This window comes from Bos indicus, chromosome 26 (assembly GCF_029378745.1).
Source record: "Bos indicus isolate NIAB-ARS_2022 breed Sahiwal x Tharparkar chromosome 26, NIAB-ARS_B.indTharparkar_mat_pri_1.0, whole genome shotgun sequence".
Classification (NCBI taxonomy): domain Eukaryota; kingdom Metazoa; phylum Chordata; class Mammalia; order Artiodactyla; family Bovidae; genus Bos; species Bos indicus.
In genome coordinates, this window is record NC_091785.1 from 41,465,853 (window position 1) to 41,489,372 (window position 23,520).

The 23,520-nt window shown below is 50.2% G+C and overlaps 1 protein-coding gene and 1 pseudogene across 14 annotated transcripts in view; one reads left to right on the top strand and one right to left on the bottom strand.

Moving 5' to 3' along the window:
• Positions 1–23,520, top strand: part of TACC2 (transforming acidic coiled-coil containing protein 2) — a 234,864-nt gene that overhangs the window by 126,806 nt on the left and 84,538 nt on the right. For all 14 annotated transcript variants that reach the window (XM_019988493.2, XM_019988484.2, XM_019988482.2 and 11 more), the window contains one exon: positions 7,630–7,764. In XM_019988493.2, coding sequence (XP_019844052.2) covers positions 7,630–7,764 — 135 coding nt within the window. The remainder of the gene's footprint in view (positions 1–7,629; positions 7,765–23,520) is intronic.
• LOC139180045 (U6 spliceosomal RNA) lies at positions 6,216–6,316 on the bottom strand (annotated as a pseudogene).

The following is a 23,520-nucleotide window of genomic DNA, read 5'->3' on the forward strand; positions in this document are numbered from 1 at the left end:
TCACTTTCAAGTCTCTTCTGAAGAAAGGGATTCCTTTACACCATTTCAGAAGTACGTGTTGAAGGTATTCGTGCTCTTGAGACAAATTTACGTAACCAGCGCCCAGCAGGCTGAGTCACTCGGTTGCACCTAATTTGTTCGGAACCTGTGAGTTTCCAGTGTCAAGCTTGGTGCTCTTAGGTTGATGCACATGAATTGCCACACTGGCAATTGTCAAAATATCGGCCATTTCATATGGTTCAAAGTAGTACAGGATCTTGTTCTTGGTCTGGTTTTTCATGGTTCTGGAGCTGCTTTATGTAGTAGATAGGTTTTGACTTTTGAATAAGTAGTTATATCTTGGATATCTGATATCAGCTTCCGGTTGGTCCTCTGAATCCACATCTCTACATTCTCTGTAACCACGCGAGGAGTCTTGCACCTGGAGAAAGGATGCAAAGGACTGGGAAAGACAATGGTGGGAATTAATGGGCTGGATGGTCCAACCCAGATCAAAGCCTCTTGTGGTCTTGGGACGGTATTTACGACTTTTTCTTTAGTTAATATTTTCCTTCCTGATTAAGTTTTGCTTCAGCCAAGTTTAATACTAATTTCTCCCCTCTGAGCACAGACTCGCTCTGTGAAAAGGGTATGAACATGCTGGGTCAGAATTGACAAGCCAGCTCAGGGTTAACATGTGCGAAGCCAGCCTACAGCCAGCTGGACATCTGAAGGTCAGTGGTGTTTAGGGGCTGTGTATATGCTCACGTGGGCTGCTGCTGGCAACTAGAGATCTCTTGATGTGCCTGCTTTGGAATTTCCAGCCAATTCGCAAGCGTCTCTGGGCACCTTCTCATTTTGGCTTGGCTACTTCTCGGTGGTTGTGTCTCGAAGGAGGACGATCCTGGAACTCCCATCTCGGCGACTCCTTGTATCAAACCCCAGGCCTCTGCTGGACTGATTGTCTGGTGCTCCTATGGACTGAGCGTAGCTCGCTAAGCCAGCAATTTCCAATTGCTTTTTTCCCTTTGGCTTGCGTCGCGCTTTCAGTCTGAGCCGAGTCTTGGCCTTAGCTCTTGTCCTATTACGTAATCGTGTGCGCTTGGGGATTCAAGAAGAATAAAATCAAGGGGCCTGTGAGGAAGGGGCTATTGGGCTAATACCTTCCAGATGGCGATGTGAAATGGGAGATAAGATGCTGCCGCCCATCTGGCCCGACAGGACGTGATACGCTCCGCTCGTATCTTTGGGGCTGTTATCACCCTCCCGTGACAGCCAGGTCAGTCTGGTGTTTGTCCTTGGACAGGGGCTTAACTTGGCAACTCGAGCCGCTCTCCGAAATGAAATCTGCTATCAGGTCAGTGGGGGGTCTGCCAAGAAGGACTCAAAAGCCCTGAACAGGGACTCAAAAGACAACAGTTGGTGACAGCAAATCACTACAGCTGGGCCTGGAGGGCTGTCGGGCTGAGTGCAAGCCCCGAAGCAACATCCTCTGTGTTCTCTGGTCCTCTGCAGGCAGAGACTGCATCCCTCACGGTTAACAGGGCCAGCTGTTGGTAGTGCCGACCTTGGTGAGGTCCTGCGTCAGGGACGACCAGCTCTGACCCATTAGTAGTGGTTCCCCAGGGATCTGTGTCGGGAAGGATTCAGAGGTCTTGTCCAGCTGGGCCTCTCAGGAAAGATGCCTTGATCAATAGGCCATTTCTGTCTGCTAACAGTATGGTGAGTTTATTTGCCTTTTTGGGGGTCAACTCTTCTCTTAAAAAAAAAAAAGGAAGCGAGGGCTTAAATTAAATCAGTGTTTCCTGCATCTTTCAAAAATACAAAAACTTAAAAAAAAATACAAAAACTTGACAAGAATTTGAATTCAGTTTCTTTGTTATTCCACAGGAAATATTGATTAACTCCTTAAATGGGAAAAGGGGTTAGTGGACTTCTAAAACTGGAAGGGCCTTCACAGTCCCGTTCCTGGCCTGTTTTATAAGGACAGAAGTCAAGGGCAAGTGAACGTAAGCATCTTGCAGAAGCCACCTGAGAATGCACTGTGCACCCCGTCTCAGGGTGCTGCCCTCCTCAGTGCTGGGCTTGGCAGCTGTCCCGGAGTTCCCACTGAGGTTGGGAGTGGAACTGGACATCCAAAAGGACCTGACTCCCTGGGGATGAGGTCTCTAAGATGAGTCATTGCTGCTCAAGGGAGGCTTCAGTGGACAGGAGCTGGCAAGGGAATGCCAACCTGGTTAACTGCTTCCCATCTCTGCTCCAGCAGCATGGCCCTTTGGCAGCTCAAGAGGCTTTTCCAGGCAGGGGGACCTATGAAAGCTTTCCCTCGGAGGCCAGAACCAGGGCTGGCTTCAAGGGCATGTGACTTGGGCAGTTGCCCGGGGCCCCGTGCTTGGTTCAACACTCTGCCATCACCTTCCTGAAAGTCTAACCCTTTTGGAATGCAGGGCCCTGCGTTTTCACTTTGCTTTCATTTGCATTCCTGCGGCTTATGTTGCTGGTCCCACCTCAAGCTGGTTGCACTCTGGGATTCCAAGAAGAGAGGACAGTTGTCCCACTGTCGGTGGCCCTCGTGTTTGGGAGGCCAGGGGCAAGAGTGAAAGAGCTGCTCGGTGTTTCATCCTTGCTCCTGGCCTGGCTCTGTGCTGGGCGCTGGAGAGACCACCGTGGCTGAGACTCTAGTCGGAGAAGAGGATGAGTTAGTAGAAAACAGCAGGAGATGCAGAAGCCAGGCTCAGCCCAGCCCAGCAATGCAGGGCGGACATCATTACCCCTGCCGGGGGTTGGGGGCACTTCCTCTCTTATGGGGTCAGCTAGGAGCGGTGCTAGGAGGGCTTCTTGGGTGGCACGAATGGTAAAGAACCTGCCTGCCAATACAAGAGACACAGGAGATGTGAGTTTGATCCCTGGGTTGGGAAGCTCCCCTGGAGAAGGGCATGGCAACTCACTCCAGTATTCTTGTCTGGAAAATACTATGGACAAAGGAGCCTGGCAGACTAGTCCATAGGGTCGCAAAGAGCCAGACACAATTAAGCCACTTAGCACAGGAGGGGATTTGAGAGAGGTAGGCGGGGATTCAGGGGCAAAGACACAGAGGCAAGAAACTACCAGGAGCCCCCAGACTGGCTTGGTGGGGTCAGGACAGTGCCAAGGTAAACCTGGGAGGGAACAGAGGCAGGCTGATGGAGCCCCAGCTTTTGAAGCCCAGGAGTTTCACCTGCATTCTGTTAGACGTAAGATGTGGAAAGTGGGCAAGGGCTTCTGGCAAGGAAAGGACCTCATCAGGACTCAGGGTGGGGCATTCTGGTGTCTGGGGGAGATGGATGCAGGGGACAAAAAGCAGGATGTGCCGGAGCCCCGCTCAGAGAGGCTGCTGGCTTGGACCAGTGGGACAAAGAGGGCAGATTCTAGAAGGAAAAAGCAGGTGACTCAGCACAAAGGGTGATGAAGGGGGGAGAGTCCAGGGCAGTTTCAACTTCTGGTCCAGGACCTGGATGGCTGGTGGGGCCACTTGCCAAGCTGGGGAGAAATTGGGGAGGGGAGGAGGGTTAGGAGGGAAGAGGAGGAGTTCTATGGGGTCGGGAGGCATCAGTTGGTGCCACGTGCCAGAACTTCAGTCGTGAGTCACTGAGTCCTTCCCTGTTGGGACCTGACCTTCCTGTTTCTGGAGTTGGGCCAAGGGCAGGCTGCAGACCAGGAGGGAAGGGTGCCGTCATTCTTAAGAGAGCTGTTGAGTCATTTGTTTGGTGCGTTTAGCTGATGGGAACAGGCAAATGCAGGACGGGTGTGGCCCTGGTGATCAGGTGCCAACGGAGTGAAGGGTGGAGGGGGCAGTCACCCTGGTCTCCGGGCCAGAGAGCTGAGGGGACCCCAGGGCGTTCTCAGGGGCGGGGACAGTCAGCCTCGGGGCATCCTCATCACAAGGAGATGGCCTTTGTGCTTCCCCTGCGGGCCTGGCCTTCTTCTGAGCCCGAAGAGCCTGCCCTCTGCCAGCGTTTTCAAAGACAGAGACCTTTCCTTGCACTTTGATGGGAGTCGTAAAGTGCAGAACCACAAACCGCGTCACCTGTCCTCGGTTTGCGTTAAATAAGACACTTCATGGCAAATAGAAGGAGAAAAAGTGGAAGCAGTGACAGGCTTTATATTGTTGGTCTCCAAAATCACTGTGGACGATGACTGCAGCCATGAAATTAAAAGACGCTTGCTCCTTGGAAGGAAAGCTATGACCAACCTAGACAGCGTATTAAAAAGCAGAGACATCACTTTGCTGACAGAGGTCTGTCTAGTCAAAGCCCTGGTTTTTCCAGTAGTCATGTGTAGATGTGAGAGTGGACCATAAAGAAGGCTTGAGTGCTGAAAAGCTGATGCTTTCGAATTGTGGTGCTGGAGAAGACTCTTGTCCCCTGGACTGCAAGATCAAAGCAGTCAATCCTAAAGGAAATCAACCCTGAATATTCATTGGAAGGAGTGTTGCTGAAGCTGAAGCTCCAAGCCACTTGATACGAAGAGCCAACTCATTGGAAAACACCCTGATGCTGGCCAAGATTGAAGGCAAAAGGAGAAGAGGGTGGCAAAGGATGAGATAGTTGGACAGCATCACCAACTCAAGGGACATGAATCTGAGCAAATTCTCAGGAGATGGTAAAGGACAGGGAAGCCCGGTGTGTTGCAGTCCATGCAGTCACAAAGAGTCGGACACAACTTAAGCAACTGAACAACAGCAAAATAAGATCTTCAGGGGTGTGCAAAGAAAGGGGCCTGGCCAGTGTAATTTCTTTAGAAAATAAATTTTAGACTAGGAGTTTGGTTTTGTGAGTCGCCTGTTCACTTCTTAGAATAGGAATAAATGTCACTTTCCAGACGGTGAAATGGCTTTCTTAAGGAGTTTAACAGCCCCCAGTAATTTGCAGTATTCATTTGAGTCATTCTTTTATGAGATTCCTTCCCAGGTGGCCCTAGTGGTAAAGAATATGCCTGCCAATGCAGGAAACGCAGGAGACGCAGGTTTGATCCCTGGGTTGAGAAGATCCCCTGAAAAAGGAAATGGCAACCCACTCCAATGTTCTTTCCTGGGAAATCCCATGGACAGAGGAGCCTGGTGGGCCACAGGCCACGGGGTCACAAAGTGTCAGACGTGACTGAGCACGTACATTTACAAAATATTTCAGCCACTGCCCATGTTGTTACAACCAGCAGTTTGAACGGCGGAGGCATCGTGCCGTCTGCAAACCCACTCTGCACGTTTGCTGGTCCTGTCCACGAACTCACTGTAATTTTTGTTCACGTGTGGATTGCCTTGCTCTGGGCTTATCCAAGGTCATTACTCTCAGGTCTCTTCTGCCCCTTGTTTCCATGAGGCCCAGGGGCGAAGGTCTTGGAGGTTCCAGCTCTGCTCCTGCTCCCCAAACCTTGCGTGGTCATAGCCCTTCGGGACCCCTTCCCCGCTCTTCCTCTGCCTGTCTGAGTGCGTACTGGTGGTGGCCCGGCTAGACATTGGGCTACTGGGATGACTCTTGACAGGTCCAGCCCCTGTCCTCAAGGTATTCAGTCTCCTAGTGGTCTTCAAGTCCCTGTGATGCATGTCACTGAGGAGGAGTTAGGGGCTTCCAGGTGTGTGCTGGGGAGTCCATTAGAAAGTAGACATGGAGGTGGTTAAGGATTCAGAGTCTGGGTTCACATCCTGGCTCCACTTCCCACTCTGTGACCTTGGGCAAGTGACCTCACCTCTCTGAGCCTTAGTTTTTTTTTTTTTTAACTTATTTATTTTTAATTGAAGGATAATTGCTTTACAATGTTGTGTTGGTTTCTGCCATACATCAACATGAATCAGCCATGGGTATACATATGTCCCCTCCCTCTTGAACCTCCCTCCCACCTCCCACTCCATCCCACCCCTCTAGGTGGTCACAGAGCCCTGGTTTGAGCTCCCTGCGTATGTGAGTGCGTGCTCAGTCGCTTCAGTGGTGTCCGACTCTGTGCAACCCTATGCCCTGTAGCCCCCCAGGCTGCCCTGTCCATGGGGATTCTCCAGGCAAGAATACTGGAGTAGTTTGTCACACCCTCCTCCAGGAGCTCTTCCCAACCCAGGGATTGAACCCACGCCTCATGTCTCCTGCTCTGTCAGGCGGGTTCTTTACCACTGGTGCCACCTGGGAAGCCTTCGAGCTCCCTGAGTCATACAGCAAATTCCCACTGGCTGTGTATTTGTATATGTTTCCATGCTAGTCTCTTCATTCAAAAATTTCAAACGCTTCACAGGTTTGCGTGTCATCCTTGCACAGGGGCCACGCTAATCCTCTGTATCATTTCAATTTTAGTGTACATGCTGCCAAAGCAAGTACTGAGCTTAGTTTTAATCTCTGTCGAGCGAGGATGATGGCATATGACTCAGAGGTTGTTGTAGGGGTTCCTGAGGTTACATATGTAAAGCTTCTAACACAGGACTAGGTACAAGGATCAGGCACGTAGAACAGAGCCACTCATGCCTGGGCACCCAGGATCAAGCATGTAGGACCGGGCCTCAGCCAGGTTGAGCTGCTGCTGTTTTTATAGCTGTTGATGAGTGAAGACCAAGCCAGGACTCAGAATTGCTCGCCTGGGCAGGGGTCGGGGCTGCGTCCTTCAGGCCAGGAAGCCACCTCGTAGGTGGACTTGGAGGAGGTGGAGATTAGCAGAACCTTGACACGGAAGGCCAAGCCTCCTACCTTCCTGCAGTGGGGGAGCTTCCTGCAGGAACTCACACCCACAGGGAAGAAATGAGTCCCCGCCATGAGGCTGTGAAACTTGTAACCCCAGCTTTGACCTCTGGTTGGGCTTCAGGCTCTTGGTGCTGAGTCCCTTCTAATTCCAGCCCCACCCGGGACAGCCGTTTGGACAGCCGGAGAGGCTGGGAGGGCTGACCCTCCCTGGAAGTCTGTGGGCGGCATTGCTCGTCTTGATTTTGCCAGAGGGGAAAATGAAAACCTCTTTTGAGCTCCAGGCCTGGTGCCTTTTGACTCCAAGGGCCTGTTTGCAGGTCCTTCCTGCCTTCCCACCTGCTGGAGACCACCCTGCACTCCCGGCGTTTCCCTGTGTGTCCAGCAGGGGGCACTCACCCACTGAACCAGGGACAGAGCTCTGCTCTGAAACACCTTCACCAGGGAAAAGGCATCCCGAAAGATCCCTAGTGCAGTTTCCTTGATTACCGCTGATTCCTTGATCAGCCGCTCCACCTTGACTTTTCTCAGCCTCAGATTTTGTGGGGGCAAGTCCTGGGGAGTTTGCAAAATTGTATTTTAATTTTCAACTCTGAGAGATTCACTGCCTATTAAAAAGCAATTAGAAATGATCCTATGAAACAAACACACAAAATTCAGAGTGTTCTGACACCCTAGCTGCTCCATCAAAGAAACCTTGGGTTCTGCTGCAGCCTCCGTGGGGAGGGGGATTCACGGCCTGGCCTGGGGGCTGCTGCACAGGAGGATGCACGCCCCTCCACTCTGTTTAAGCAGAGGCCTGGGGAACTCTGTGGGGTGCCCCGGCCAGCAGTGTGCTGGGTCTTTAAATACCCCACGCCGTGTGTGGGTGGGTTGGGAGGGATGAGGGGGGCTGATGAATGTGCCATTAATGAGCCGAGTTCCACTGGGAATAATTCTCCCTTTGTGTCCCCAGCACCATCCCAGCTGCTGCCCGTGTGGATCTCACTGCCCCAGCCTCAGAATACGCATCTTTGCCTTCCGTCCCAGCTGGTGATGGAGTCGAAGCTTCCACTCCCTCCTGCCAACGTCTGGCCAAGGACTTAAGCAGGTATTGTACAGAACCCTCCCTCCTAGCTGCTGCCCCCAGAGAGGAGGGGCCTGGCCGTCCCTGTCCCATAAGCCCTGTGGGATCTGCATTTAGGAGGGTGCCAAGAAGGCATTGACAGCTTGGACCCGTGATGCCATGTATGATTGTTTGGCCTGTGGTTGATCTGAAGTTTACCCTTGCGAGCAAGCTCTCCATGTAACAGAGGGGACACCCTGTGTGAGCCTTTGTGTATTAGTATTAGTATTAGTCGGCATATTCCAAAGAAGCAGTACCAATAGGATATATATTCACATATACAGGCATAACTTATTTTATTGTGCTTTGCAGATACTGAGTTTTACAGAGTGAAGGGTTGTGGCAACCCTGAGTTGAGAAGTCTGTCAGTGACATTTTTCCAACAGCGTTTTTTCACTTCATGTTTCCATGCCACATCAGACTTTCTCACTGCTATATATGTTACGATCATCTGTGACCAGTGGTCTTTTTCATATTTACCTATTTTATTTATTTATTTGCCTGTGCTGGCCCTGAGTTGTGGCAGGTGGGATCTTTAGTTGTGGTATGCAGACTTCTAGCTGTAGCATGTGGGGTCTAGTTCCCCGACCAGGAATGGAACCCAGGCCCCTTAGCCACTGGACCACCAGAGAAGTCCCTGTGATCAGTGAGTTTTGATGTTACTATTGCAAAAAGATTATGACTCATTGAAGGCTCAGTGATTAGCATTTTTCACTGATTAGCATTTTTTAGCAATATTTTTTTTTAATTAAGGTATGTGCATTGGTTTTTTTACACATAGTACAGTACACTTACTAGTCTACTGCTGCTGCTAAGTCACTTCAGTCGTGTCCAACTCTGTGTGACCCCATAGACGGCAGCCCACCAGGCTCCCCCATCCCTGGGATTCTCCAGGCAAGAACGCTGGAGTGGGTTGCCATTTCTTTCTCCAATGCATGAAAGTGAAAAGTGAAAGTGAAGTTGCTCAGTCGTGTCCGACCCTCAGCGACCCCATGGACTGCAGCCCACTAGGCTCCTCTGTCCATGGGATTTTCCAGGCAAGAGTATGGGAGTGGGGTGCCATTACCAGGCTCCTCCGTCCATGGGATTTTCCAGGCAAAAGTATTGGAGTGGGGTGCCATTGCCTTCTCCCAAGTCTACAGTATAGTATAAAAATAATTGTTTTGCACTGGGAAACCAAAAAATTCTTGTGACTCACTTTACTGTGATACTTTCTTTATTGTGGTGGTCTGAAACCAAACCTATAATACCTCTGAGGTCTGCCTCTTTAGCCTGGAGTAGGAAATGGCAACCCACTCCAGTATTCTTGCCTGGAGAATCCCATGGACAGAGGAGCCTGGCAGGCTACAGTCCTTGGGGTCACAAAAAGTCAGACACGACTGAGCGACTTAGCACGCACTGCCTCTTTAGAGAGAAATTTATTTTAAGGAATTGGCTCATACAAATGTGGAGACTGGCAAATCCAAAATTTGCAAGGCAGGCCAGCAGGCTGGAGACCTGGGGAAGAACTGATGTTGTAACTGGAGTTTAAAGGCCATGTCCCGGTAGACCTCCCTCTTCTTTGGTGGATCTCATTCTTTCTGTCTTAAAGCCTTCAACTGATTGGGTGAGGTCCATCCACATTATAAAGGGTAATCTTCTTATTCAAAGTCTACTGGGTTAAATGCTACTTTCATTGGAAAAGTCCCTAATGCTCGGAAAGACTGAGGGCAGAAGAAGAAGAGGGCGTCAGAGGATGAGATGGCTTGATGGCATCACTGATGCAGTGGACATGAACTTGGGCAAACTTCGGGAGATGGTGAGGGACAGGGAGGCCTGGTGTGCTGCAGTCCATGGGGTCACACAGAATCGAACAGGACTGGGTGACTGAACAATAACGACTCATCTAAAAAATATCTTCACAGTGACATCTACAGTGGTGTTTGACTAAATATCTGAGTACGATGGCCAAGTCAACGCTTAAAATTAACCCTCACAGCAAGTAGTCAGAAATCCTGTTTCATGCAAAACAATTGATGCTGATTAGAAACTTTTCTGCTTAGCTACTAAGTCCTCCGAAGAATGTGCTTGGACAGCCTTTTCTTGTGTAGAGCTAAACACACCGTGATGTGTTGTGAATGGGCAGCCTGTGACCTCAGAAAGTCTACTGCTGGGGAGGCAGTAGGTGGGGATGGAGCTAGTCCGGAGTCCCTCTTATCTGGATGGTGCATCTTGGAGTAGAAGCTCTTTCCCTCCCATCATCTCCTGAGATCAACCTGCTGCTCTGTTGGTCCGGAGACCCAGAGGGATGGGTGGGATAATTTATCCGCAATCCCCCAACTCCTTAATGGCAGAGCAGGAACCTCATCCTACCCCTCCTGGTTCCAGGGCCCTGCCTTATCTACTGCTGCTGGCCTCAGGCTGAGCGAGAAAGGTCTGGGAAGCCTGGCTTCTGGTGGTGAGACTGCATGAGCGATCATTCGTGGGAGTGTGGGGAGACCCTCTTGATTTGCCTTTGGACATAGTAGGTGCTTGATAAAAATGTGTTTAAGAAAGAAGTAAGCTTCTTAAATAGTCTGCCCTTTAGTTTCTTAAAAAGTAAGCACACATCTATCATCCGATCTAGGAAAGCCACTTTCAGATATTTATCCATGAAAAATGAAAATATGTATCTACCTAAAAACTTGTATGTTTATAGCAGCTTTATTCATAATCACCCCCAAACTGAAACAACCCAAATGTCTACCATTTGGTAAATGGTAAAGCTGGTAAATGAATAAACAAATTCTGGTCTATTTATCCTATAGACTACTGCTCGGCATGAAAAGAAACAAACCACTGATTCGTGCAACAAAATAGATGAATCTTAACTATATTATGCTGAGTGGGAAAGGTCAGGCTCAGAAGACTACATGTTGTGTGAATATCCATTTATTTGATATTCTGGAAAAGGCAAAGCTGTAAGGAATGGACACCATGTCGGTGGTTGCCAGGGCTGGGAGCTGGGTTTGGGAGTTGACTACGGAAGGCCATGGGCGATCTTTAGCAGGCGATAGAAATGTTCCATGTTTTGATGGTTGTGGAGTCTACATATCAAAGTTCGTGGAACTCTACATCTGAAAAGGATGAATTTCACTGTCAATAAGTTATATCTCAATTTAAAAAAAAGTTATGACAGCCCATACCTGCCACTCGGGGTGGCCTCTACCTTTAGGTTACATCTTTTAAAAAAGTAAAATTTGAAACATAAAAAGAAAAAGAACCAAGCTTATCCAAGGGCTGGAGTAAGTTTTTGATGGAATCACACACACACACACACACACAAACTGCACCCAAAACAACTATGTCATCTAGACTGTACTGTAAGTACAGTCATCCAGGCTGTACCCTAAGTACAGTCTGGTACCATAACCCATCTGCTCAGGGTCCCCGCCCTGAGGTCACCTGGGTTCCACATTTTAAACCTCGCACACAAGGTGCATCTGGTTCACCTCACCCCTGAGGTTTATTCCTGGGAGCCAGTCTTCTTGGGTTGCTTCTGAATCTCATTCATTCATGTATATGAGGGTTTAGTAGTATGAACTTGGGGTTTTCTGGGCCATAGACAGGCACTGCCCCTGTGGCTCTTACAGCTCTCTGGGGAAGACAGCTGAGCAAGTAGTTTTGAATGGGTCAGAAGAGGGGTGCAGTGCAGGGTGGTAGAGGAACCTCTTTCCATCTGGGTGACTGGGGAAGGTTTCCCTGGGGGAGGTGACTTCTAAGCTGAGAGCTGAAGGCTGAACGGACTTAACTATGTATGGGCAGGGCAAGGCGCAGCCTCTGCAGAAACCTCAAAGATAGAGACGGGAGCAAAGCTGAAGGGTCTTGTAGAGGAGGTGGGGCTGGGGGTGGCCCAGGGCACCGGGGCAGGTGGTTGGCACACCGTGGCTCAGGAAGGGTTAGGGGGCTTTATAATTTTTCTTGGTGGAATTTTTAAAAAATGTATTTCTTTTTAAAAATTTTTATTTATTTAATATTTCTTTATTTTTGAGTGTGCTGGATTTTTTTTGCTGTGTGCGGGCTTTCTCCAGATGCAGGGAGTGGGGGCTTCTCTCTGGTTGTGGCGCATGGGCTTAGCTGCCCCGTGGCCCGTGGGGTCTTCCTGGACCACAGGCAGATTGAACCCGTGTCCCCTGCATCGGTGGGCGGATCCTCAACCACTGGGCCACCGGGGAGGTCCTAATGGATTTATTTTAAGAATAGTTTTAGATTTACCAGAAAAGTGAGACGATAGTGTAGAGTTCCCATTTACACACGCATAACTATCACTCACTCACTCACCATTTCCCCTGATACTAACACCTTAACAATAGCATGGTACATTTGATACAATTCGTGAACCAATACTGGCACATGATTATTAACTCAAGTCCATAGTTTATTCCGATTCCCATATTTTTTTCTCCTAATGTCCTTTTTCTGTCTCAGGACTCCATCCAAGACAGGACATGGCATTTAGTCTTCACGTCTCCTTAGGTCCCTCTCGGCTGTGACAGTTTCTCAGACTTTCATGTTCGTGGTGACCTTGACCATGTTCGTGGTGACCTTGACCATGTTCATTTTGAGGAGGGGACGGGTCAGGTGTTTTGTAGGATGTCCCGTAGTTGAGATTTGTCTGGCATTTTTCTTCTGATCAGACTTATGGGGTGTGGGGAGGGAGGTTACAGAGGCTAAATGCCGTTTCCATCACATCATGTCAAGCGTGCTTACTCTCAGCATGGTTTATTCCTGTGCGTGTTGACCTTGATCGCTCGGCCGGGGCTGTGTTTGCCAGATTTCTCCACTGTCAAGTTCCTCTTTTTTCCCCTTTTCCATGTTGCCCTCTTTGGAAGGAAGTCACTGTGGACATACCTCAAGATTGGAGCGTTGTACCCCTTCTTTTACGGGGATTATCTATCCACAGATTTTTGGAAATTTATATGGGAGATTTGTCTCTTCTCCCTCATTTATTAATGTATGTAGTCATTTAGCTATATCACTCTGGACTCAAGGGCATCTATTTTATGAGTTATACAGTACAATACTACTTTATTTGGTTACTCAGATTGTTGTTTCAACTTTGACCACTGAACCGTTGGCGCTTAGGGCTTTATTTTAAGAAGATCCAGAAGCCCCAAGGCAGGCAGAGATTTGAGCAGATTTGCATTTTTGAAGGATCTCTCCAGCTGCTTGGCAGGGCTGGAGTGGTTTCAGGGTGGATCAGGGCCCCCAGGGTTTAGGGCTGTGTGTCCTGGCCCAGTGGATTGGATGGGATGGGGCAGCTGCGGTCCCATCGCCCTAAGTACATCTCAGCTGTGCCTTCAGGGTTGCCAGCCCCACCCTCCACCCCTTCCATGGCTGCTTTTTACAACAGGGCTGTGGCCTGGATCCAGGGATCCACATAAATCCTGTCTTTTTGCCTTTGCCGGGTCCTTGGAAGTTTTCAAAGCAAGTTTCAAAAATGCACAGATGAAGATTTCATTTCACTGAGATGGAGGTTGTTATTCAGGTTTAGGCTAGAGTCCGAGGTCCCAGCTGGTCTCATGGTTCAGAGATGTATCCTTCATCAGTACGATTTCCAGGTTTACCTGGTGGCTCAGTTGGTAGAGAATCCGCCTTCAATGCAGGACATCTGGGTTTGATCCCTGGGTCGGGAAGATCCCCTGGAGAAGGAAATGGCAACCCACTCCAGTATTCTTGCCTGGAAAATTCTATGGACGGAGGATCCTGGCGGGCTACAGCCCATGGAGTCACAGAGAGTCGGACACGACTGAGAGACTAAACCACCAGCAGTGCCCGTTTCCAGCCAGGCTTCTCTCGCTGGAGCTGGCACACGCTCTGTGTGTTTCTGTGTTTACTCCATGCTCAGGCGACTGCAGTGGCTTTGTCTTCCCCTTTTTGGGCTTGGAGGGGACCAGGAGGGCATCAAGACCCGGCATCTTAACAAAGAAAGCCCAGGGCACAGCTCATCACAGAATCGACAGATGTTCTGTTCTTGCAAGCACACCGGGTGACTTCCTGCAGCCTCCCCCTGCTTCTGATGGCTGCTGTGGAAATGATGACATCAACCCACATTTCCAGTGCAAATGGCTTTTCTCGGGGGTTTTCCCACCCCACCCCTCCCCCGTGCCCACTGCTAATCATTAGGCCGCAAGCCTCAGGGAGAACAGATGTGACTTTGACAGAGTCCAAGGGAGGGGAGGAGGAAAGAGAGCTTCAGTTTCTCTGCTTCCCAACTCTGCCTGAGCTCGTCCTGGGAGGGACACTGTCCACCAAGGTGCCAGCGCTCCGACAGGCCCCCCTTGCTCCTGCAGCATGGCCTGTCCGTGGCCTTTGTGCTCAGCAGACACTCTGACCTACTAAAGCTGTTTGGAAGGCGTTATGCAGCAATTAATTGAGCTTTGAGAGGCTGAAGCCAGGCACAGCGTCTAAAGATAAAGCATTTCCAGGAATGCAGGTCCAAAGCCCTCACTCTTAACCAAGGCATCCACCGCTGACCGCGGGTTTTGGGACCTCAGGGGGCTTGTGGCAAAGAGCCTGCTGTGTTTGGCGTGTGGGCCAGGCAGACGTGAACTTGAGTACACGAGAGCTGACCTCCCACTCTGCTTGCCAGGGACGGTTGTCCTTGAGGAAACTGTAACTTGGAAACCTGGCCAACGGCTGCCTGCATGGTCCGGAAGGAATGAGACGGGGCAGGGGGTGGGGGGTGGCAGTTGAGCTTCTTGCAAAGAGGAAGCTGGTTCCATGTTGATGCAGGAAGGCCAGGGAACAACATCCCTGAAAAACGCCACCCTGAACGCAGCCAGGGGTTTGGGGAGAGGCAGGCGGTCTGGGCTCACCAGGGTGTCTGGTGAGATGTCCCCAGCCCCTGCTTGCCATCAGCAGCCCCCAAGAGCTCTTGGCTCTCTGTCAATCCTTCTCCTGGATTTGAGAGGTTTGCCCAGCGGGAGAGGGAGCAGAAAGCCCTGCTCCCTGGCCCCACCTAGGGTGGTCCCCTCCTCCTGCCAGGTCTGGGGAGTGGACCCCTTGAGAAATACTGCACATCCTTGCACACAGAGCCAGTTCATTTGTCCACTCACAGCTCAGTGGTTCATTTTGTAGGTGGTGGTTTATCGTGTGCAACTCTTGTGATTCCACGGACTGTAGCCCGTCCATGGGATTTCCCAACCAAGAATACTGGAGTGGGTTGCCATGTCCTCTTCCAGGGGATCTTCTCCACCCAGATATCGAACCCCAGTCTCCTGCATTTGCAGGCGGATTCTTTACTGCAGAGCCATCAGGGAAGCTGATCAGGACCATTCTTGGGTTTGCTGATGATGAGCCACTGCACCAAGCAGACTGGGCTCTGATCCGGCCTCATGGTCCATTTCAGCCACTCTCCTGCCTATCAGACCCACTCTTGCAGGGCAGCCTGGGCATGGCTATGTTGCCAAGCATCCCCATCCTGGCGGGACCAGCAGAGGCCGTCTGACCTGGGCCTCCCCGGCTTTCAGTCATTCTCAAGAACAGGCCCCGGTGTTTGTGAGCTGCTCGGCTTCCCATTGTTTGTGGCGGGCGTATCTGGGAGCTATACCTGACTGACTTCAGCCCTGGCAGCCCAGGGAGGGAGGGAGGCTGGTACCCCGTCTCCAAACTCAGTGCAGCAGAAGGTGGACTTCCCAGTCTGGGCGAAGCCCGCATGGAGTGGGCGGGCCCCATGCTCCATCCCTCAAATTCTTCTTCCCGTTTCTGGGGGCCCAGCAGGCAGCGCTCCCCTCATCCTGCTTATTGGGGCACACCTGGGAGACCCCCGCTCTGGGCTGAAGTCCCAGGACCCTCTCCAAAGCCTGGAAGGGAGTCCAACCTGATTTGGGGCTTAGTGAGGAGCAGGGGGTGGCCTTGGAAGTTTGCGGAGCCAGTGAGGGCCTGCCTGGCCCAGCTCCGGTTTGGTAGGAGGTATTAGGGCAGCGAGAAGCCTGCAAGCTCACTCCCCATTCCCAGCGGTGCCCCGGACCCTATGTTAGATTGGCTGCCAATTTATAATGGTAGATTTTGCATTTCAAGGGGCTGCTTTTCTTCCAAACCAAGGATATGCCTTTGGACCCTCAGACCCAGCAGGAGGCATAAGGGTGGTTGCCAGGAGCAGGTGGAGAAGGAGACCCCCGAATTGAAGGAGGAGCCAGGAAGGAGACAGAACCCCAGGGAGGTAGAGTGGGAGAAGGGCTCCTTGTCAAGACATGCTCAGCTCAGGGCCCCCCATCTCCAGTTGTGGGGGCCTCTGTTGGTGAGTCTGTTTCTGTTACACTTTGACTCAGGAGATGAAGTCACAGGCGCGATGCTCTGAGCGGCAGGACGTGCTGAGTGCACTGAGTCTCAGTGGTCCTGTAGTGTGTCTTCTGCTTTGTTTCTGTCCATCTGTCCGTCTGGGCATCCCCCTATCCAGTCCTCCACTGGTTTGTGTCCATCCGCCCACTCAGCACACACATCCTGGGTGGATTCTATGCTATATCCCGTGTATGACACAGCATAGGGGAAGGTGCACAGAGTCGGAGAGATGGGCTCCTGGCCCATCTGTGAGCTGTGTGACCTTGGACAAGTTAGTTACCCGACCACTCTGAGCCTTTGTTGACCCATCTGTGAAATCAGTCTGGGTAGTACCCACATCTTGGAGGTAACTGTGAGGAGTAAATGAGGTCAGTGAAAAATGTTGCTTGGTGCTCCGTAGGTGAAAAGTGAATGTTGCTCAGTCGTGGCCAACTCTTTGCAACCCCATGGACTGTACACAGTCTGTGGAATTCTCCAGGCCAGAATACTGGAATGGGCAGCCTTTCCCTTCTTCAGGGGATCTTTCCAACCCAGGGATCGAACCCAGGGATCGAACCCAGGTCTCCCGCATTGCGGGTGGATTCTTTACCAGCCGAGCCACAAGGGAAGCCCAAGAATACTGGAGTGGGTAGCCTATCCCTTCTCCAGGGGATCTTCCTGACCCAGGAATTGAACTGGGGTCTCCTGCATTGCAGGTGGGTTCTTTACCAGCTGAGCTATCATTTAATCAGCATCAACTCCCCTGATGCCCAGGGGTGCTGGGAGAACGGGGGCAGACAGAGAAGGCTGTTGGGTAGACAGACACAGTGTGATCAGCATGTAGGCTCTCCAGCAGAGTTGAGAACAGAGGACCCAGCAGAGCAGGCTGGAAGGCACCCCGGGGAGGGAGAGCCACACATGCAAGGCCTGGTGGGAGGCTCAACAGTTTCCAGCAGCAGGTTGGGAGAAGCCTAGAGGGACCAGGAGGAGGATGTGGCAGTGATTTTCAGATCTGCAGCCAGGCTGGGAAGTTCCACTAAGTGAAAGGATTGTCTCCTCTTTTTAAGCAGGGGACAGTCAGGACCGGATTTAGTCTGGGGAACTGTCTCTGGAGGCCAAGGAGAGGGTGGATGGCGAGGAGAGGCTGGAAGTCTCTGGACCACTGGAGTTATTACCATGGTCCAAAGGGAGGGGATGGTGGCCTAAACTAGGGCAGTGGCCATGGGATTGGGGAGGATAGGAGTTGATCTTTCGGGCTTGCATTCATTCATTCTGCTGTGGGCTGGCCTGAAGCCTGGGGCTGGGGATACAGTGGTGCCCCCAAAGACACAGGCACATTCTTCTGAAGGGGACCCTGCAGGAGTGGCCGTTCCCGGCTGGACTGTGATTCTGGGCAGGAGCTCCTGGACGAGCCTCCCGGTCTCTGAGGCCCTCTCCCAACATTTCCTCCCATCCTGCCCGGGCTGGGCTCAGGGTGGAAGGGGTGTAGGGCCCACATGGTTCCACCCAGCACAGAGCCCCTGGTGTTTTCTTCTGGCTCCTTGGGGATGACTTGCCCACCTTGTGACCCACCTCAGCAGCCCTGACCCCGACTCTGTCTAAAAACCATCTCACTGAGCACCATCATCCCCCGGTGGCTTCGTGAAACCACAGAATCTGAGGCCTTCTCAGGTTTCCATAACACGGCTCCCCACGTTTATTGTCCCCACTGTATAGATGGGAAAGTTGAGGCTCAGTGAGGTCAGGGCCTTGCCTAAGGTCACAAGCTCCTAGAGCAAAACTGAGGTGGGAGGCGTTTGGGTTGGGTCATCTTCAGGACTCCTGCAGGACGCCTGCCAGCTTCTGACTCCGGAATGAGGCACTCTGGGCTTGGTGTCCCAGAGATGCGGTTAAGAGTCAGTGAAGCAGGGGCACGGAGTCCTCCGCTGGACACAGTGACTTACTTTTTCACAAAGCGGCTGCAGCAGCAGGTAATCTGGATGGAGCACTTGCTGTATGCCTGGTGCAGCTGTACTAAGAACTTTTCATATATCATCTCATTTAAATCTTACACTGTCCATGTTGGTGGGAAGGTACGATTATTATCATTTCCATTGCACAGATGAGAAAACAGAAACAGGAGGGTTAAGTAACTTCTTTGGGTCAGTTTAAGGATTCAGATGAGTGAAAACATTCCCCACTCATCTTTTTGATTTAGGTATCTGGGGAAGAGAGTTTAAGTCAGACCTCATTCCTGGGCACCCAGCCTGGCCGTCTCTCCCAGTATCACACACACAGAAATCAGGACTTGCCATCGAGGAGGGTGATGAGGTTGGTGGCGGGGCTGGCACTTGCATGGGATACCAGTGAGAAGATACATCCTTGGGATCACTCCGCTGATCCTTCTTCAGCTCTGGCCTCATGGGAAAGGACTTTGGTTTCTGCCTCTCTCCTCTGTGTCTCTTAAGTACAGATCTGTCCACCCATCTGTCCACCCATAGCTGTTGAAGGTCTCCGAGTGCCAGCACTGGGCATTCTGTGGGGCACGTGGGAAGCGTGGCCTCAGCCCTCCGGGAGTGGACCTGGCCCAGACCTCTGCTTTGTAAGGAGAAGCTGGGTGCTGGGGGTGCCTGGGGAAGGCGGCCACCCTAGTTTGTAAGGGTCAGAGCAGGCCCCTCTGGAGAGCGAAGCTGACCTTCCAGAAACCAGGAACCTGTGGTACCCCTGATGCTAGGGGACCAGAGGCATGTTCCTGGGCTGGACAGTCACTGCCCCATGGAAATGTTCACATAAAGTAGGACCCCTTCGTCTTTCTGGATTAATGGCGTAAAGAGATGCAAAAAAAAAAAGTGAATATACCAAGCACTTAACTCTGCACTCAACTTTTTTTAAGTCATCAGCCTCTGTAAGCTGTCAGGAGACCTAGAAATGTCTCTCACACATTTTCTTAAGGTCAACGGGATGAGGCAGAATTGGGTCAGTCTGTTGTCATGGAAAGAATGTCTTCCCGTGGAGAGATCAGTTCTTAAAAATCTGAGTATTGGGGAAAAATAATCCCTTTTCCTCAGGCACAGTTAAAAGCTAATTACATCCAGTGACAGATAGGCAAGTGCCTTGGGAATTACACAGACAGGGCCTGTGGGGGTGGTTATGAAAAGAAGGATGCATTTTTAGGGTTTGGTAGCACATGGAGAAGGCAGGGCACCCCATTCCAGTACTCTTGCCTGGAGAATCCCAGGGACAGGGGAGCCTGGTGGGCTGCCGTCTATGGGGTTGCACAGAGTCAGACACGACTGAAGTGACTTAGCAGCAGCAGCAGCAGCACATGGATAGACAGACACATGCCTGCACGCACACGCGCACACACACACACACACACACTCATTCACCCCCTCTGCTCTCAGATGCTATGCTAATTATCTCTGAGAAGATGCTCACGGCTGCTATTTCTGGCCCAGCCGTTCTGGATTGCTCTTCTATCCCAGAGCCTTGAGTCAGCAGTTCTGGGCCTCGGTGCTCGGTTTCCACTGCTCCGCTCACAAGTAGGGCAGTCCCGTGTCAGGCTCTGTGTCAAACCGCTCGTCGGGGGTGGGAAGGAAGTCAGTGATTCCAGACTAGCTGACAGCCTGGCCGCCCTCCTGAAGGGGCCGCTGCTCCAGGGCAGGGGGCGTCCCAGGGACCCAGCGAAGCAAGGGCCACAGAGTCCAGCACTCTGGCCGCGCTTGTTTGCATTTCCATCTTGGAAGCGTTTCCCCGCTGAACGGCCACGGTGGTGCCGTTGAGGAGAGACCTCCCCGAGTCCAGACGGGCGGCACCTGCACTTCTCAAACCGCTTCTCCAGTCCGGCTTCGGAAAGCAGCTTTGCTGTCCATTTTGGCAGCGGGGAGGTTCCCTCTCTGTTTACCCCTGGATGTTCTGTTTAAAAGGCCTCTTATTCCTGGTACACAGTAGTAAGCTCTAGAGGAACTCTGTGGATTAACACATCGACAGTCCAATCAAATACAATATTTAAGCCCTTCTAACAAGGACTGAAATGTTTTTACAGTGATTTTGCAATATTCGGTTCTTCTTGGAAATAGTTCTCTGGGAAGAAAGATGGATTTCACTGGTTATGTTTTTGGCCCCAGTCAGTTGGTTCTCTGCTCCCTGGCTTGAATGAAATTCCACTATTTCTACACAGAAGCTTGCACTCCGGAGGTTGGAGTTTTATTTGGCCAAATGTCTACCTGTTTGGTTTTGCCTGTGATCTTAAACTTAGTTGATAAAATTAGCTACAGGAAGGAGTCCAGATTATCTAAAGAAAACTGTTCCCTGAGAAAGGCCACTTGACATGAATCCACTTACTGAGTCGAACTTTTAAGGTGATTGTGTGGAAAATGTTTGATTGGGCCTTGATGTTGAAGAAAGAAGTGAAAAAATTATGAAAATGATTTATATTTAACAAAATGTGGACTTTAATGATAACCACATGTTAATGCTTAGCATGAACAAAGGATTTTGGCCATATTTTTCTGGCAGATTTTCAGACTCACATATTCTTCACACTTGACTCCTGCATCTCAAGCACAGTCACTTTTAACATAAATGCTTCAGTTTTAACATAAATGTTTCATTTAATATACATGCTTCAGCAGTTTTCTGAAGGGCTCTTTCCGTTTTTGGACGTCCTATCTTGGAAGCTACCTTCTTCCTCATTTTTGAGAGTTTTTCCTCTTCAGTTGTTCACAGATTGCCATTTTTCAATGGCTCTGGGTGGCTTTTGAGCAATTCATCAGGGTCAGATTCGTCCACTTCATGGTGTCCTGCAGCTTCTGCTAGGTTTGCAGTTTTCTTTGCAGTTGGTGGTGGTGTATGCTGCTGCTGCTGCTAAGTTACTTCAGTCGTGTCCGACTCTGTGCGACCCCAGAGACGGCAGCCCACCAGGCTCCCCCATCCCTGGGATTCTCCAGGCAAGAACACTGGAGTGGGTTACCATTGCCTTCTCCAGTGCATGAAAATGAAGAGCAAAAGTGAAGTCGTTCAGTCGTGTCTGACTCTTAGCAACCCCATGGACTGCAGCCCACCAAGCTCCTCCGTCCATGGGATTTTCCAGGCAAGAGTACTGGAGTGGGGTGCCATTGCCTTCTCCGGTTGGTGGTGTATATTTCCCCACAATCAACGAGAGACACTGGCAAGGACTCGTGAAGCCAGGAGGATGTGAGGGACAGCTGAGTCCAGAAGTGGCTGCTTTGTTGATGAACATCTTCCAAGGCTGACCTTGGCTTCCTCTTTGTAACCTTCACCTTACGTAACTATAGAAACACTTGAGTCTTTTCAGGAGCATAAATGAGGGGACCCTCTCTGCAGGATGGGACAACCAGAAATATATCCTCAGGGAAGTTCATTTATTTTTTCAATATCATTTTTTGATGTGGACCATTTGTAAAGTTTTATTGAATTTGTTACAATATTGTTTCCATTTCATATTTTGGTTTTTTGGCCTTGAGGCATGTGGGATCCTAGCTCCTAACCAGGTAGCAAACCCTCACCTGCCTGCACTGGAGGGCAAAATCTTAACCACTGGACCACCAGGGAAGTCCCTATCCTTCCCAGAACTTCTGATTTTATTAATTGGTGGTGGAGCTGGGTAGCTGCTGATGTGCTTGCTGAAGTAGCCACATGAAACTGAAGGTCGTGTTGGTGGAAGGATATTGTTGAAGGCACTGTCTACTGTATACACCATCTCCTCATGGAGAATCCATAGGAATGAACATATTGAGAATGGCAATCATGCAAAAAGCTGTTTATCCATGGAATGGCCGTTAAAATCTGCTAGGTTTTATGAATTGTGTAACTGAAAATGATTGTTTCCCTTTTTGCTTGTTGTTGTTGTTCAGTCGCTCAGTCGCATCTGACTCTTTGCGACCCCATGGACCAGCACACCAGGCTTCCCTGTCCATCATCATCTCCCAGAGTTTGCTCAAAGTCATGTCCATTGAGTTGGTGATACCGTCCAACCAGCTCATTCTCTGTCATCCCCTTCTCCTCCTGCCTTCAATCTTTCCCAGCACCAGGGTCCTTTCCAACTAGTCACTTGTTCGCATCAGGTGGCCAAAGTATTGGAGCTTCAGCTTCAGCATCAGTCCTTCCAATGAATATTCAGTGTTGATTTCCTTTTTGCTTTGGCTGCTGGGGAAGTTAGATCCAGGCCTGCAGCTGACTCCAGCCAGGGCTCAGATAAGTCCTTTCAGGGTAAGCTCACTCTCTCTGGCTTTTATCTAACTTTTCTTTCAAGATTCTTTTGCTGTCTTGAGTTGCAAGCTTGAGTCATTTCTTGAAATGAGGTAGGATATATTTTCTAAAATGTTATCTCAAGAGTGTCTTCTACCATTTCCATCTCAAAAGAGCTGAATTTATTTGGTAAAGAAAGAAGGATTTTAAGGCTTTTATTTAATCTTTTGGGATGTGGTGTTTGTGTTACTGATTTCTTTTTCATATGTGATGAGACTTCTTAACACAGTGCTGTCCTAACTTTTGCGTAGCCCTGGGTTTTAGTGTTGGCTTGCTTTCCTTCCTTCTTGTAGGAATCAAAGATGTAAAATGTATCCTGAATTCTTAATTTTAAAATAAAAGTGAGTCTTGGGACTTCCCTGGTGGTCCAGTGGTTAAAATTCCACCCTCCCAGTGCAGGGGTCTGGGGTTCGATCCCTGGTCAGGGAACTAGAGCCCCATATACTGCAGCTAAAGAGCCTGCATTCAGCTATGAGGATCCTGCATGCCACAATTAAGACCCAGTGCAGCCAAAAAAAAAGAGATGAGTCTTATCTCTCTTTACTGATTCCTTTTCTAGCACATTCTGGGTTGCCTTCCTGGATCTAATACCAAAATCCTCAGCCTTTACCTTGTATCATGTTGTTCAGTTGCTGAGTCGTGTCTGACTCTTGGGACCCCATGGACTGCAGCACGCAGGCTTCGCTGTCCTTCACTATGTCCCGGACTTTTGCTCAAACTCATGTCCATCGAGTCAGTGATGCCATCCAACCATCTCATCCTTTGTCGCCCCCTTCTCCTCCTGCCTTCAATCTTTCCCAGCATCAGGGTCTTTTCCAATGAGTCAACTCTTTGCATCAGATGGTCAAAGTATTGGAGCTTCAGCTTCAGCATCAGTCCTTCCAATGAATCTGAGGGATTGATTTCCTTTTGGTTTGACTGGTTGAATCTCCTTGCTGTTGAAGGGATTCTCAAGAGTCTACTCCAGCACCACAGTTTGAACAGCATCAGTTCATTGGTGCTCAGCTGTCTTTATGATCCAACTCTCACATCTGTACAAGACTACTGGAAAAACCATAGCTTTGACTATGCGGACCTTTGTCAGCGAAGTGATGTCTGCGTTTTTTGATATGCTGTCAAGGTCTGTCATAGTTTTCCTTCCAAGGAGCAAGCATCTTTTAATTTCATGGCTGCATCATAACAGAAATGAAATTTTCCCCCATGAAGAGTAGT